The 15,627-nt window shown below is 36.7% G+C and overlaps 1 protein-coding gene across 1 annotated transcript in view; it reads right to left on the bottom strand.

The window, feature by feature from the left end:
• LOC145283966 (multidrug resistance-associated protein 1-like) overlaps positions 1-15,627 on the bottom strand; it is a 145,987-nt gene that overhangs the window by 10,977 nt on the left and 119,383 nt on the right. The window contains exons 23-27 of the mRNA XM_080133064.1: positions 12,763-12,962; positions 9,194-9,320; positions 7,202-7,303; positions 6,616-6,762; positions 3,649-3,807 (exon numbers count right to left, since the gene is read on the bottom strand). Coding sequence (XP_079989190.1) covers positions 3,649-3,807; positions 6,616-6,762; positions 7,202-7,303; positions 9,194-9,320; positions 12,763-12,962 — 735 coding nt within the window. The remainder of the gene's footprint in view (positions 1-3,648; positions 3,808-6,615; positions 6,763-7,201; positions 7,304-9,193; positions 9,321-12,762; positions 12,963-15,627) is intronic.

The raw sequence follows: 15,627 nt of genomic DNA, 5'->3' as shown, positions 1-15,627 counted from the left end.
TCGAAACTGCAGAAATCATTTCTCTATTCTTTTGGGGCATTTATTTTCAAATTCCATTCTGATAAACACAAAATTTATAAATTTTTTTTTTTTTTAAAATCAATATTTTATCAGCTAGACCCCCCCCCAATATTTTTGTAAATTCTTCTGACATTATTTCTGAATTGTATTTAATATAGACTAGAAAAAAAAAAAGAAAACTAAGTTATAAGAATAACAATGTACAAAAAATAATTTAATACATGCTTAGTCATATTTTATATTTCATTTCAGTTATAAAACTTTAAGAATGGCATTGAACAGAATTGAAGATATAAAAAAAATGTTGCAAGTGATGATTGGTTTAGTTGCTTTGTTTTTAGGCATATGAACCCCTTTTTTCAGGTTATTTAATGCTGAATCCAGTTATTTTGGAAATAGTATTTATGTTGCATCCAGTTATTTTGTAGAAGATTTTTATTTTTCAAACTCTTTGTATCTTCAATCGCTAGTTTGTAGTGTTTGGTTTGGTTGTTTTATAGTGGATTTTATCGTTTTTGTTCCTTGCCCTGCAGAACATGAATGAGTTTTGCAATGAAAGAGGAGAAAAAGATTACATTATTAATGTTCGGTATATTTTAAGTTAGGAAACCAGTCAGGAAGTGGGGGAGATGGAAAATGGAAAGAAAAAGGAAGGAGGGGGAGATGTTTTTGGTTTTGCAGAACACAAGTTTTTCAAAAAGGAAGTAAAAAAAAAAAAAAAAAAAAAAAAAAAAAAAGAGCATCAATGTCAGGTGCATTTTGTCTCATTTGGTTGGTTAGTTGTTTTTGTTTTATGGCATATCAACCCTTTTCAGATTATTTAATACCGAATCCAAAGATTTTGAAGAAAATTTTTTTAATAGAATACATTTGTTTTTTTCAAGTTGGATTCTATTTAACCCATATTTGGGACCCTAACAGGTACTACCAGTCTGGGTCAGGGTGGACCTGGGAGCAATGGCAATTAAAAGGTGGCTCCACACTCTTCAAAGCCCGCAAGCTGGGGCCTCACCACTGGATACATATCCAGGACCTAGACAATATCTTCAGACAACCTGATCTGGTAGCACCAGTGAAAGTGATAACAGAAATCTAAAAGGCAGGGTGGATAAAGTCAAACTGTGTGTTAGGGAGGTGCAGTTGATAGTAAGTAGTCCGTTAGTGTGTGATGAAGGATGATCAGTGGAAGAGATTAGGTGGAAGGTAGTTTTGGAACAGATAGGAACTACAAATTTTATATTGTATGTTCGTCTCCATCGCAATCGCAAAAGTTAAAACAAGGGAGATAAGTCCGTTTGTCATATGGAATATGACGCAACAGAAGAAACTGATAAAACTATTATTCAATAAATTTTTTTGGTTGTGATTATTTTTCTACCTGATCACTTTTTAAATTAAAAAAAAAATTTTTTTTTTTAATTATACCGTGTCAAATTGCAAATATATTATTTTGTGAAAAGATCTCAATTATTAAGATAAATGACATTTCGACTGTCAACATACAGCAAAAAATAAAATAAGAAACGAAACAGAACACAACAAAAATGTAAACTGCAGAAATGAGAAATTCATTTCTCATACGATTTCATTTTCGTTTAATTTTCCAATTCGTCGACGCAAAACCGTTCTGCGAGTATAACACGGATCTGGGATGTTTTTCGTAAATCTTTCCCTAATTTTGTCCTTTTATTGCGTAGTACGGGGGTTCATATTAGAGATGGCGAGGAGTTCATATTGGGGCACATATATAACGATGATGAGGGAGAGAAGACATTACAGTTCTTTTAACACATTAGAGGAGAGGGAGATACTTCACTTGTGATGGTGGGGACAATACTTGGAAGGGTTTACACAAAAGTTCGTTATAATTCAATATGCTTTACTGTATGCATATAAAAAATTGATATAATTTAATATGCGTTACTGTGTTCTTTATAAAAATGATATAAAGTCAATATACTTTACTGTGTGCATATGCTATATGCATATAAAAAATTGATAAACACAATTACCTTTCATTCGTGATGAAGGATGTGACACAAGACAACAGTTACAATAGAATGATGACTTCTTTATTCTTCTGATCGACCGGTCGATTGACGTCAGGAATTCAACTGGTATGGCTACATTGGTCCACTCCTCTCCTTTCGCCTCTAAGGGGCTCCGATTAACTCATCAACTGACCACTGACTGCCAACTGCCTTGCTCTCCAACTGACTAAAACCCGAACCCATAACATGGAGAAATGTCCTTTGTCTATGACGCCAGAAGTGTTTTTCAAACGTGACCAATTTCACGTGGCTTAACATGTTTGTCCAATACACTTTTGACAACAAAAGAATCCTCAATTCTAATCTTACTTATTTTAAACAATATAATTTAATTTGCATTGTTCATTCTTTTACTGACATGTTTAATATTCAGATTTCTATAAGAATGAACAATCAACTCTTTTTTTCCGATATAACCAATATTTAACTATTCTAACAGAATTTAACAATAGACTAAATTTCTAACATTCCATTTCTAAACTTTGCCTACTGGGTTCGATTCTAGGCTTATCCTAATTTTATTTTTATTTATCTTATATTCTTATTGACATGGGAAGGGAACAGCCCTTCCCTGTAACACTTTGTTTCTGACAAAAAGGGAAGAATTGCTGTTTTCTGGGTCGGATTCTATTCATATAACTTATAACTGACTTTTGACCTTGAAGTATTTTTTTTTAGCTCTTTATATCAGGTGGAGTGGCTTCATGCCCTGTCTGGAGTAATTTCCATCAAAAATGCATTTGTTTTATATCCAATTATAATGCAACTATTTTCTAGACATTTGCCCATGTATGAAGTGGTGTTGTCACATATGGGCTGGTGCAAAAGAGTCGCTAACCTAATAGGTCTCGCACTATCAGCTAGGTTTCAACCACTGTCCCATCAATGAAATGTTGCATCCCTCTGCCTGTTTTACAAGTAGGTATTTATTTGCTTCCCCACATAAGCAAAATATGACAGGTCGGTTTTTTATGTGGGGTGAAGGGGTAGGGGAGGGGAAGGGATGGTACATATAGGGTTGCCCCTGCATGTACCAACAACCAATTGCCACAAGGGCAATGGTCACAAAGTGCAACATCTGCCGGAATAGATACTACACTTTGATCCCAGCAAAAGTACTGTTTTACAAGTACTTTAATGGTAGATGCTCAGACGAACTACAAGCCCTTGTACCCTCCTCGACATAAATACCCCGGACAAACCCAACAAGCAGCTAAATCCCACCCCTTCAGAGTAGATGTAAAAAGCCTTCTACTCTAATAGTTTCTTCCCTAGGACTGCTAGATTTTTGAATTTCTTTCTGGGTTTCTGTTACTCCAACTGCACAGACATGCAGTAGTTCAAGTGTAATGTAAACAGACATCTTGCTGCTCAACTCCCTACATAGTACTCCTACAAATTATGTCCCAGATAATAGCCCCTACATCAAAGTGGCACTGTGCCTTGTTTGGGGTGAAAATGCAATAAAAAGTAAAAAAAAAGATTGTTACCAAGAAAAAGAAAAGGTTAATGAAATTATGTCTGCAATTAATTCAATTGGATTGAAAAAAAAAAAAAAAAAAAATTCGTAACTTGCCTGTGGAAGAATAGTGAGATTGCCTCGGAGTTCATGGAGTCCCAAATCAGAAATGCTGTGACCATCAATAACGATGGAACCTTCCGCAGCTTCAATAATCCTAAAAAGTGAGAGCGTCAGTGATGATTTGCCTGCACCTGTACGGCCAACAATTCCAATCTGCAACAGAAATTAAGATCGTTTCAAATCGCCAATCAATAGAAACAAGGAAAAGATTGTCTTGATGCACACACAATTAAACAGTGTCCCCAGCCCCTATTTCCCCTTCAAAGTAATCATTTTCAACTGTTATATTACAAACAAGCATATATCGGCGAAAAAGAAACAAAACAAACAAAAGAATCCACTTCTAACTGATTGTTATTCAATTATTTATTTCAGGATAATTTGGCAGAAAAAAGGATTTGTCAGTTGTCATATGTGTCAGTGAAAGTGACTTCAATTAAAGGGATTCATCCCGGCCGTGGCAGAAGCAATGATAGTAGTGATTCTTGATGAAATATTAGCGTTGATCGTAGCTTTGCTTTGTTTTGGTACTAAAATAAAAAAAAATTTAAAAAAAGATTTGTCTGTTCAATCACAGATTCAATTAAAGTTATTCTGGCTGACATCTTTTTGTGATAATTTGGGCATGCTTTAACTGTGATGTTTTGTTTAGAAAAATATTTGTTTGTCAGGAGCCTTGCGATAATATTAAGTGGACTATAATCGTGAGATTCATCTCTTGTCTACTGAGATAATATATTGGTTCGTTGATAACACTTGTGCAAATCCAAGTCTCTGAATCTGGAAGATTAGAATTATTGATTCATCTGTTAATGATGATAACGCTTTTGTTCAAATCCAAATGTTTTTAAGTTGGTTTCTCAGTTTCTTGATAAAAAAACATGTTTTCTTGAAATGCTTTTTTTCAGCTATGTAGACGGCTGTGGATTGTCGAGAACCCTTGGCTTAACAGTCAGGGTCAATTTTGGTTGTTCCCTTGTGTCAGAGTTATGGTTTTGACTGACAAAGTTTTGTTTGGAGGTACCCAGCTTCCGTGCAACTGTATTTTGATTAGTTGAAGTTGGATCTTGACCAATCAAACTTCGAGCATTCAACCAATCAGAATTTATTATTTTCGCAGAAATCATTCTTTCTGCTGCTGCTAATTATTTTGATAACTTAAAGGGCTCCAGCAATTTTGTGTTATATCACTTTAGGATAAAACTTGAATCAAAATGAGATCTTGGCAAGGACTTTGTAACATGGCCAAAGGTTTAACGGTGCTAATAAAAAAATATAATAGCACTTGATCTAATTTATGACAGATGTCCAAAATATCAATATTAATTATAGGCACATACCTTTAAAATCTAACATGCATTTACTCAAATCGCATGCAGACATACACCTTTAATGCACCAGTTACCTTCCCTTGTAATTTCCATTTGCTCAACAGGTGGCGTTCTCTACTTCTGCTTTTCTTTCTCTTGATTCAAATCAAGAATGTGAGTGAACGCAAATCTTAGACACACCTCAGCAGGGAGTTCCTTCTCCAAAGTAGGATCAAATTACACACCACCACACCTTGTATTCTTCTATATTTCTGTATTAATAAATGTTCCTGTACATATGTAAATACGTAGCTCTGTTTCAGCATGTTTCATTTAAATCTTTCTTAAATGTACTCGTAACCCGTGTTATTTACACACCTAGTTACGACGACGATTTTCGACCCTTCTAGTAATCAAACACACAACCTTCCCAATAACTGGTTTCACAACGCAGCTTAAAAAACGAGACCCCAGCCTCATTACAAACATCCCAGAGAAAAAAAAAAAAAAAAGATGCAGGAAAATAATCTGCATTGATCGACATTTATTGGCTGCAAACATCAGTCATGAAAACTAGGTTCAAGATGGAGACTCTTTGGAAAAAAAAAAAACCCCAAAAGGACAGCTAAGGGCAGATATATATAATGGAGAAAAACACTAAGGAAAATGGTGATGATCGTATTTTCATAAATTAAAATTTTTTTATTTTTCATTAGTGAATTAAGATTTCTAACAGATTTAAGGTTTTTTTTTTTTTTTTTTTTTTTTTTTTTTGGTTTTTTTTTAATGTTAAAATGTAAAATTAAGAGCCAAACAAACTAATAAGGAAATCAGTTAAAATTAATCCTTAAAAGAAATATTTTTATTTTATTATTGGAATCTTTTGAGATGAGTAATTAGTATATTTATTTGCAGATTGTTATTCTCATCTAGTTTTTATTGTTTCACCATATTTCTGCAAACTCATCCTCTGGCCTTTATCAAATGGTTAATCATGACAGAATAGGAATGCCAAGTCTCTTACTGCCTTCCATAGTTATCTCACCATGTTTTAACCAACTCAACCTCTGGCTGGCTTTTTGTAGGTTGGTTGGTTGGTTGTTTTACGGCATATCAACCCTTTTCGGGTTATTTAATGCCGAATCCAAAGATTCGGAAGAAAAATTTTTTTAATAGAATATATTTGTTGTTTTCACGTCGGTTTCTATTTAACCCATAGTTGGGACCCTAACAGGTACTACCACTCCGGGTCAGAGTGGACCTGGGAGCAATGGTAATTAAAGGGTGGCTCCACACTCCCCAAAGCCCACAAGCTGGGGCCTCACCACTGGATATAGTTTAAGGTCATATCCAGGACCCCCATTGAGGGACTTTTACCCTCTGCAGGGGGGGCATTCGGCATATTCTAATGCCCCACCGACAGGGCTGGCTTTTGGTAGGATTGAAACAGTTATCTTCAGACGATGCTTACCTGGAGCCGTAGAGATAGAGGCGTTGAATTTCTGCGGTTCCAGATGAGTATTATCAGAAGATAGCAGTTTCAATCCTATCTAAACCAGCCAGAGGAATAGTTGGCCAAAACAACTATGAAATTGAGGAAAACAGTCTGCAAATAATTTTTTTTATTAAAAAAAAAAAATATTTCACAAACCTTTTCTGATGCTTGAATATTGCAAGTTATACCTTTGAGAACCAAATCTAAACCTTCCCTGTATCTGGTCTTGTAATCGATAAAATCAAGCTTTCCTTCACTTGGCCAATCCGAAGGTGGTTTCGTCTCTGGAACAAACCAGGATGCCTGAAAATGGCAATAAAGAAGGGAGAGAATACACTTGCGGGTAAAAAAACATTTTAACTATTTAGCCTTCAACTGACTAAACAGTAAAAAAAACAAAAACAAAAAAAAAACAAAGACCACTCATTTTTTTTGTATCATGAAACATGGTTTTAACGTTATATTTTTTTTTATTATGAAACTGTTTTAATGTTACATCTTTTTGTATCATAAAACATTGTTTTTTTACTTTGACTGAATCTTATCTAAATGGCAGTGATCACTCCCTTGTAGAATGCATAGGAGTCTTTATACTCATTTTAGTCAACACCTTGTCAGCTCCAAAGTCTATAAATATCGAAGAAAACTGGTTTGTTACATCAAAAAGAGATTTACACAGCAGAAGACTTTTTTTTCACGGATGAATACCATTCAATATTTTACGAAACAAGTGCGTAAATACCTCTCTTGGTTTTTCCGAATATTCTTTTAATCGCTCAACAGAAACCACATTTGTTTCAAAGTCACTCATCATACGGACAAGCATATTGAGGGAGTTTGTAACCTGAAAAATTAAATTTTATTTTTTAAATTTAAAAATTTTTTCATTTATTCTTTTAAATTTAAGACAAATTAAAAAATATAAAATGGTGTATTTGTAACCTGAAAACTTAATTTTTTTTTAATTTAAAAAATTAAAAAAAAAAAATAAAATTAAAAAAAAAGATGTTTGAAGGTTTATCAATGCAGGAATTAGTCATTGGAAACAAATAAATGAGAGAATTCAAAGAGTTCAATAATCTTTATTTACCTTGACTGTGGATGGTATATTTCTCATTTTCAAAATAGCATTTAAAAAAAAAATATATATATATATAACGGATAATTTAAATAAAATGAAAACAGCATAGAGAGTTGACCTACATCTTACTTCTTGATAATGGGAGATGCCCCCGAAAATATTTGAGCAATATACTAACCACAGTCAAGGTAAATAAACTCTGCAAATTCTCTATCATTATTTACCTGTTTCCAATGACTGAATAATTCTTGCATTGACATGCCGTCAAACACGTTTTTATCCGATAAACAATGCTTCAAGCAGACTACAACATACTTTTTTAAGTTGAGAGGGAGTAAACAGGGGTTAGTACAAGTTTCTTTCTTGATTTCATGCTAAATAAGAAATGAAGTTATCTTTGATTAAACATGAAATTTCTAAAATATGTTTTAATTTAGACGCAGACATTTGTATGACTACAATTTATGATTCTCGCAAATCTGGCTGAGGAAAAATATAGAGTTATTACAGGCCAGATTCGCTTCGTTTTAACGTCACATTCTTTCCCTTCCAACGTTATTCAGAGCTAAAACGCATCTTATAGCTATGATCGTACATAATTTATGTGATCATTTCCTCCCATACACAATACTATTATTTAATTTATTTTCAAATTCGGAACTTATCTCACAAGGAAATACATGTATTTTCACTTGTTTGAGGAATTAATATTTTCTTTTGATGTTTTTTTGTTAATAAATCCTTCATGTATAATATTTTTGTACTAGTGCACTTATTGATCCGTGCTGAAATAATAACATTTAAAAAGCCATTCTTAACATGGGGAGGGAAGGGTGTTTTGTACCTATTCTGTACTCTAACCTGACAATTGAATAAAAAACAAATCTAATTAAACTTGGAAATACGATTTAAAAATTTAAAAAATAGTGTGGATCAGTAAGTGCACCAACATTTCTTGCATGTTTTACTGTTTCTGATATATGTTGCCAGGTTGAAACATTCGCAGGCAGAGGGTTGAGGGTGAATCACATACTATTTAAGATACACCAAAAGCTTCTTTTCCCAAACTGCCCATCATGGACCACTGTTCCACTGGCCTGCTACCTGATTGAATACAACACAATCTTCAAATCCAATGTAAGCAAGTTCTTGTCGACCCGTCCTCAAATCAAATTCTACCCAAGTTACACCATTAACAATTATTAAACAACCACCTTAAATTCATTAACTCTTATCCTCAATTGGCCTTCGGGCCTTCATAAGTGGTGACTCCTAAGTAAAAAAAAAAAAAAAAAATCTTCCATAAATCCACATGTTGGATTTATGGAAGCATAAAACATTTTCGTCTATGAAAATCAAACGGGGAAATAATCCATAGTTTAAATAAACTTTTGTTTTTAAAGAGAAATGGCGAAAAAAAATACTTTCTGCCAAAATTTACTATCATCATGACTAATGTTTGTGCATAATTTCAACGAGTGGTTGAAAAAGTATAAGCATACAAGCAGGAGTGAATTACTAGGTCCAATCCCTCTTCTGTTGAAGGGGCAAGAAAAGTTAAAAATATACAGTTAAAACTTGTGAGAAATGCAAGCATTATAAAAAAAAAATTGAAATGAGATTCGATCCTCATTTAAATATGTGGAGACTTACTTGAAGTGCATAAGAGACAGATAATCCAACCAGACCACCAGTTATTGTACCAGCGTTCAACACGGCAAATAAAGCAGCAGCTACAACAATTAAATTTCCCAACAACTCAAGACGGAATCCAAGCCATCTATAAATAAATTAAAAGACTTATGGAATTACAAAAGAAACCGAGAACAGATCGACAGAAACGGTGGGAGAGTTACCCGACACTTAAAATTTACAAAGCAGGCTACCACCCCCTAAGAAAAAAAAAAAAATGACACCCATGAAATCATTAAAATAAACGATCCTTTTTGCAATCAAACCATATTTGGTACAAATTTTCAGTCTATGATTTATCCACTAAGTTTCAGTCAAGAATGTCTGACAGTTTTTGTTTTATAAGCAAACCTGAAAACGAGACGCAAGAACATTAAGCAAAGCAAAATTTATCTCACTTGTGTTCTTGTTATTCAATAAAAACATCTGGATACAATATGTAAAATTGCCAATAACCCTGATATGCTCCTTTGGCACAACTCTAATTTTGGCTGTCATATCTCTCTTCAGTTCAGAAGAATCTGGTAATTGCTTTGGTAGGCATTATCCTTGAAATAATCATATAGATCAAAATCTAAGGAGTTCCAGCAAGTGTGAAGCCAACAATCATATTTCCTACTGATGAGATAATCACCAAAAAGGAAATGTACCTTTCTTTAATCTTCATATGGGAAGTTATATCAACGGTTGACAAAGAAACAAATCAATTAACATTTTAATAGCTTTTACACATGCACACAGAGACAGAAATACATCTGTTTATTTACATGTTCACAAATGGAACACGTCACACTTGCATCTTTATATAGCATCAAAGAGCAGACAACTCCAAGCCACCCAACACCCGCTAAAAGCATATGTCAGCACAAAACAGACAAGTGGAAGCAACTCTTCACAGTATTAAAACCCAGCTTAACATTGATAAGTTTCCCATACAAAGTGTACCCACAGCCATTCTAACGAATCATTTTAAGTGTGGTTAATTACACATCCTGTTGAAATTACTGTTTATCCCACACAAAATTTTGTTCACCCAAAACTTAATGATCATGAGCTAGCACTTGGCATTGATCAAGGCAGAGATACTTGAAATGCAACATACAACATGGATGAAAAAAACAAAACAAAAAAACTGATAAACGTTCACAATTTTGCATGCATGTTACTCAGGATAAAATAACACACAAAGTGGCGGTGGTTACCTGTGCAGGATTGCTCATTTTGGTGGCGGTGGTTACCTGTGCAGGATTGCTCATTTTCGTGGCGGTGGTTACCTGTGCAGGATTGCTCATTTTGGTGGCGGTGGTTACCTGTGCAGGATTGCTCATTTTCGTGGCGGTGGTTACCTGTGCAGGATTGCTCATTTTCGTGGCGGTGGTTACCTGTGCAGGATTGCTCATTTTCGTGGCGGTGGTTACCTGTGCAGGATTGCTCATTTTCGTGGCGGTGGTTACCTGTGCAGGATTGCTCATTTTCGTGGCGGTGGTTACCTGTGCAGGATTGCTCATTTTCGTGGCGGTGGTTACCTGTGCAGGATTTCTCATTTTCGTGGCGGTGGTTACCTGTGCAGGATTGCTCATTTTCGTGGCGGTGGTTACCTGTGCAGGATTGCTCATTTTCGTGGCGGTGGTTACCTGTGCAGGATTGCTCATTTTGGTGGCGGTGGTTACCTGTGCAGGATTGCTCATTTTGGTGGCGGTGGTTACCTGTGCAGGATTGCTCATTTTGGTGGCGGTGGTTACCTGTGCAGGATTGCTCATTTTCGTGGCGGTGGTTACCTGTGCAGGATTGCTCATTTTCGTGGCGGTGGTTACCTGTGCAGGATTGCTCATTTTCGTGGCGGTGGTTACCTGTGCAGGATTGCTCATTTTCGTGGCGGTGGTTACCTGTGCAGGATTGCTCATTTTCGTGGCGGTGGTTACCTGTGCAGGATTGCTAATTTTGGTGGCGGTGGTTACCTGTGCAGGATTGCTAATTTTGGTGGCGGTGGTTACCTGTGCAGGATTGCTAATTTTGGTGGCGGTGGTTACCTGTGCAGGATTGCTCATTTTGGTGACGGTGGTTACCTGTGCAGGATTGCTAATTTTGGTGGCGGTGGTTACCTGTGCAGGATTGCTAATTTTGGTGGCGGTGGTTACCTGTGCAGGATTGCTCATTTTGGTGGCGGTGGTTACCTGTGCAGGATTGCTAATTTTGGTGGCGGTGGTTACCTGTGCAGGATTGCTCATTTTGGTGGCGGTGGTTACCTGTGCAGGATTGCTCATTTTGGTGGCGGTGGTTACCTGTGCAGGATTGCTAATTTTGGTGGCGGTGGTTACCTGTGCAGGATTGCTCATTTTGGTGGCGGTGGTTACCTGTGCAGGATTGCTAATTTTGGTGGCGGTGGTTACCTGTGCAGGATTGCTCATTTTGGTGGCGGTGGTTACCTGTGCAGGATTGCTAATTTTGGTGGCGGTGGTTACCTGTGCAGGATTGCTCATTTTGGTGGCGGTGGTTACCTGTGCAGGATTGCTAATTTTGGTGGCGGTGGTTACCTGTGCAGGATTGCTAATTTTGGTGGCGGTGGTTACCTGTGCAGGATTGCTAATTTTGGTGGCGGTGGTTACCTGTGCAGGATTGCTAATTTTGGTGGCGGTGGTTACCTGTGCAGGATTGCTAATTTTGGTGGCGGTGGTTACCTGTGCAGGATTGCTAATTTTGGTGGCGGTGGTTACCTGTGCAGGATTGCTAATTTTGGTGGCGGTGGTTACCTGTGCAGGATTGCTAATTTTGGTGGCGGTGGTTACCTGTGCAGGATTGCTAATTTTGGTGGCGGTGGTTACCTGTGCAGGATTGCTAATTTTGGTGGCGGTGGTTACCTGTGCAGGATTGCTAATTTTGGTGGCGGTGGTTACCTGTGCATGATTGCTAATTTTGGTGGCGGTGGTTACCTGTGCATGATTGCTAATTTTGGTGGCGGTGGTTACCTGTGCAGGATTGCTAATTTTGGTGGCGGTGGTTACCTGTGCAGGATTGCTAATTTTGGTGGCGGTGGTTACCTGTGCAGGATTGCTAATTTTGGTGACGGTGGTTACCTGTGCAGGATTGCTAATTTTGGTGACGGTGGTTACCTGTGCAGGATTGCTAATTTTGGTGACGGTGGTTACCTGTGCAGGATTGCTAATTTTTTTTTTTTTTTTTTTTTTTTTTTTTTTTTACTTACAATATTTTGCTTTCCATAAAAAAAAAATTACGTATGCAGTTAAAACTAGTAAGAAACGCAAACACTATAAAAAAAAAACAAACAATTTAAGTGAGATTTAATCATCGTTTGCTTAAATACGTAGAGACTTACTTGAAATGCATAAAAAACGAATAAGCCAACCGAGCACCAGTTTTTGTGCCAGCAAATAAAGCAGTGGCTACAATTAAATTTCCCAACAATTTTGTGAACAGTCAAAGGTAGACTTGAGTTTATTTATACCAAATATGATTAGACTGCAGAAAGGGTTGTAAAAGATCAATTGTTGGTTTTCATAAAAAAGACTCACCTATTTGTCGTATTATTGGCATAATAGAATATTTGATTTCGTTCAACTAACGCTTTTGAAGTGTAAATAAACTCTGACGATTCTTTATAAGCTCGAATAACGGAACAACCAGACACGGTTTCACCAAAGTGAGTATAGATTGGCGATCTTGTTGTTGATTCCAAACGTTTCAGCTGACGAGAACTGGGAATATAAAACCTCTGAAATAAAAAAAAAAAAATTAAAAAGTAAACCACATTTGAAAAATTTACCAATTTTTGTTTAATAAATAGAAAAAAGTAAAAAAAAGATATCTGAAATGAAAAATATTTTAGAGTTTTTTTTTTTTTTTTTTACTACATAGGAATCACCACTTATCAAGGCCCGGAGGCCACTCAAGGATAAGGGTTAATGGATATACATTAGTCAATAGGATTATAGCATAGTACACATAAGTAGTGGAAATTTTTTAAAATTGGATTACTTAGGGGGACGGTTCATCAAGAATTTGTTTATGTTTGACTTGAAGACAATCAAATTGTAGTCAGCTGGAAAGCAGGCAAACAGAATGAGTTCCACAAGCATGCAGTTCTAAGAAAGCTTTGTTCATGGAATTTACATTAGGGTTTAGGTACAGATAAAGGGTGGGGTAAATTGTTGATAGTGATTTTGGCTAGACGAGTGTTTTTCGTGAAAGTTTGGTGAGGGGGACCATAGATTGAAGCTCCGACGAGCACTTGCCATATCCAGAATTCTCCCATATTAAAAAAAAAAAACTGACTTTTTTTTTTTCCATAGGTGTTACCACTTATCAAGGCCAATAGGCCACTCAAGGATAAGGGTTAAAGAGTGTAGAGTAGTCAAAAGGACAATATAGTAATCGATAGTAATGGAAATCCGGTAAATTTGTTAACTTAAGTGGAACGGCTCATCAAGAACTTGTTCACGTTAGACTTGAAGACAACCATATTATAGACAGCTGGAAAGCAGGAAAACGGAAGACAATTCCACAGGCGTGCAGTTCTAAGAAAGAAGCTTTGATCATGGAATCTATGTTTAGGTTTAGGCACAGATAAAGAGTGGGGGAAATTATTGATAATGTTTTCAGCTAGTCTAGTGTTTCTTGTGAAAGTTTGGCGAGGGGGGACCATAGATTGAAGCTCAGTCGAACACTTTCCATGAAAATAACGATAAAGCAGAGACAAACTCGCAACATCCCTTCTGTGAGATAGAGGTTGCAGCGAAGAGAAAAGGACATCTCCCACCAGGCCACGAAGTCTATTTTGGACCCTATCAAGGCAGGACAAGTCTTTTCTAGCAGCTCCTGCCCATATGTGGCAACAGTATTCCATCCTTGGACGTATCTGGCTCTTATATAGATAGAGAATTGCATCAGCAGTGAGATATCTACTGGATCGATAGAAGGATCCGACCATTTTTCCAGCGGCCTTGGCAACAGATTTGATGTACGTATTCTATTTAAGATCAGGAGTAAAGGTCAAGCCCAGAAGCCTGTCAAAACTTGAGGCCTCCCCAAGACGAGAGCCATTCATTTCAATTGATGCCAGATGTGGATCAGAACGTTGACGATGTAAAGAGAGAAGCTTTGTTTTACATGCATTAAAAGTAACCAGCCACTCCTTTCCCCCATTGTACAACGTGATCAAGATCAGAGGAGAGAGAATCGGAGAGAACTTGGTCGTTTACTGTCTTAGATATGCTACCATAGATGGTAGTGTCATCAGCAAAAATGTCTACGAATGATGTAAGGATGTGATTTGGAAGATCATTAATGTAGATCAGGAAAAGAGTTGGGCCAAGGATGGACCCCTGAGGGACTCTAGCATGAATACTGTGAGCTTCTGATTTTTGCCCATCAACTACTACTCTTATGAACCTGTCAGAAAGAAATGATTTAATAATTGAGAAGACATTTCCAGCTATACCATAGTTGGAGATCTTGTGAAGAAAACCTTTATGCCATACTCTATCAAAGGCTTTTGATATGTCAAGAGCAATTGCACTAGAAAGGTTGCCTCTGTCGAGAGATTTGCTAATCCTATGAGATATAACTGTAAGCACATCTGCTGTAGATCTAGCAGAACGGAAACCATATTGAGTGTCACTAAGGTTATTTTTGTTGAGATGGTTGATTACTTCTGTATTTAACACAGATTCCAGCAACTTACTCATGACGCACAGGAGACTTATTGGCCTGTACTGAGAGGGGGATGAGCGATCACCTGAATTCTTAAATACAGGGCATACTGATGCAATTTTCCAGGGAGATGGGAAACTATTCTCCTTGAGACAACGTTTAAACAGTTTTGTAAGTATGGGCGCTAGTTCAGGTTGAAGTTTTTTGAGTACTATAATTGGAATACCGTCAGGGCCAGTTGCTTTACTGGAATCAAGGTTTTTGATTAGCTTGGCAACATCACGTACAGATATACGTATATCACATAGCACGTTTTCTGATACAGGAGGAAACATTAGGGTTGGCGGCCTTGGTCGCAAAGGGTAGAATTAGCTGCAAAGTTCTTGGCAAAGAGTTTGGCTTTGTCTGATGCTGACGAGATGAACTATGGTCAATTGATGATAGTTGGGATAGAGCACACGATTCTGTTCAGGATTCTGTTTGCTATTTGCCAAAACTGGTGGGAAACAAGCCGCTGCTCGGCTACTTTGGACTTGACGGACTGAGCATATAACTCTTGCATTCTTTATTACTTTCTTCTTTCTTACAATGGTTGCTGGTAGTCCTGAAAGCGGCTTTAGTTTCCATACATCTATTAAGTTGGAAGCAGTGGAAAAAGTGATTTCTGTGCGCAATAGCAGCAGCACATTTTTTATAAAGTAGAGTACACTATAATATTTTCCAACATT

Source organism: Euprymna scolopes, chromosome 8 (genome assembly GCF_053919585.1).
Source record: "Euprymna scolopes isolate OS-2025 chromosome 8, ASM5391958v1, whole genome shotgun sequence".
NCBI lineage: Eukaryota > Metazoa > Mollusca > Cephalopoda > Sepiida > Sepiolidae > Euprymna > Euprymna scolopes.
The sequence above is the reverse complement of the archived record's forward strand: the minus strand, read 5'-3'. Positions and strand labels throughout refer to the sequence as shown.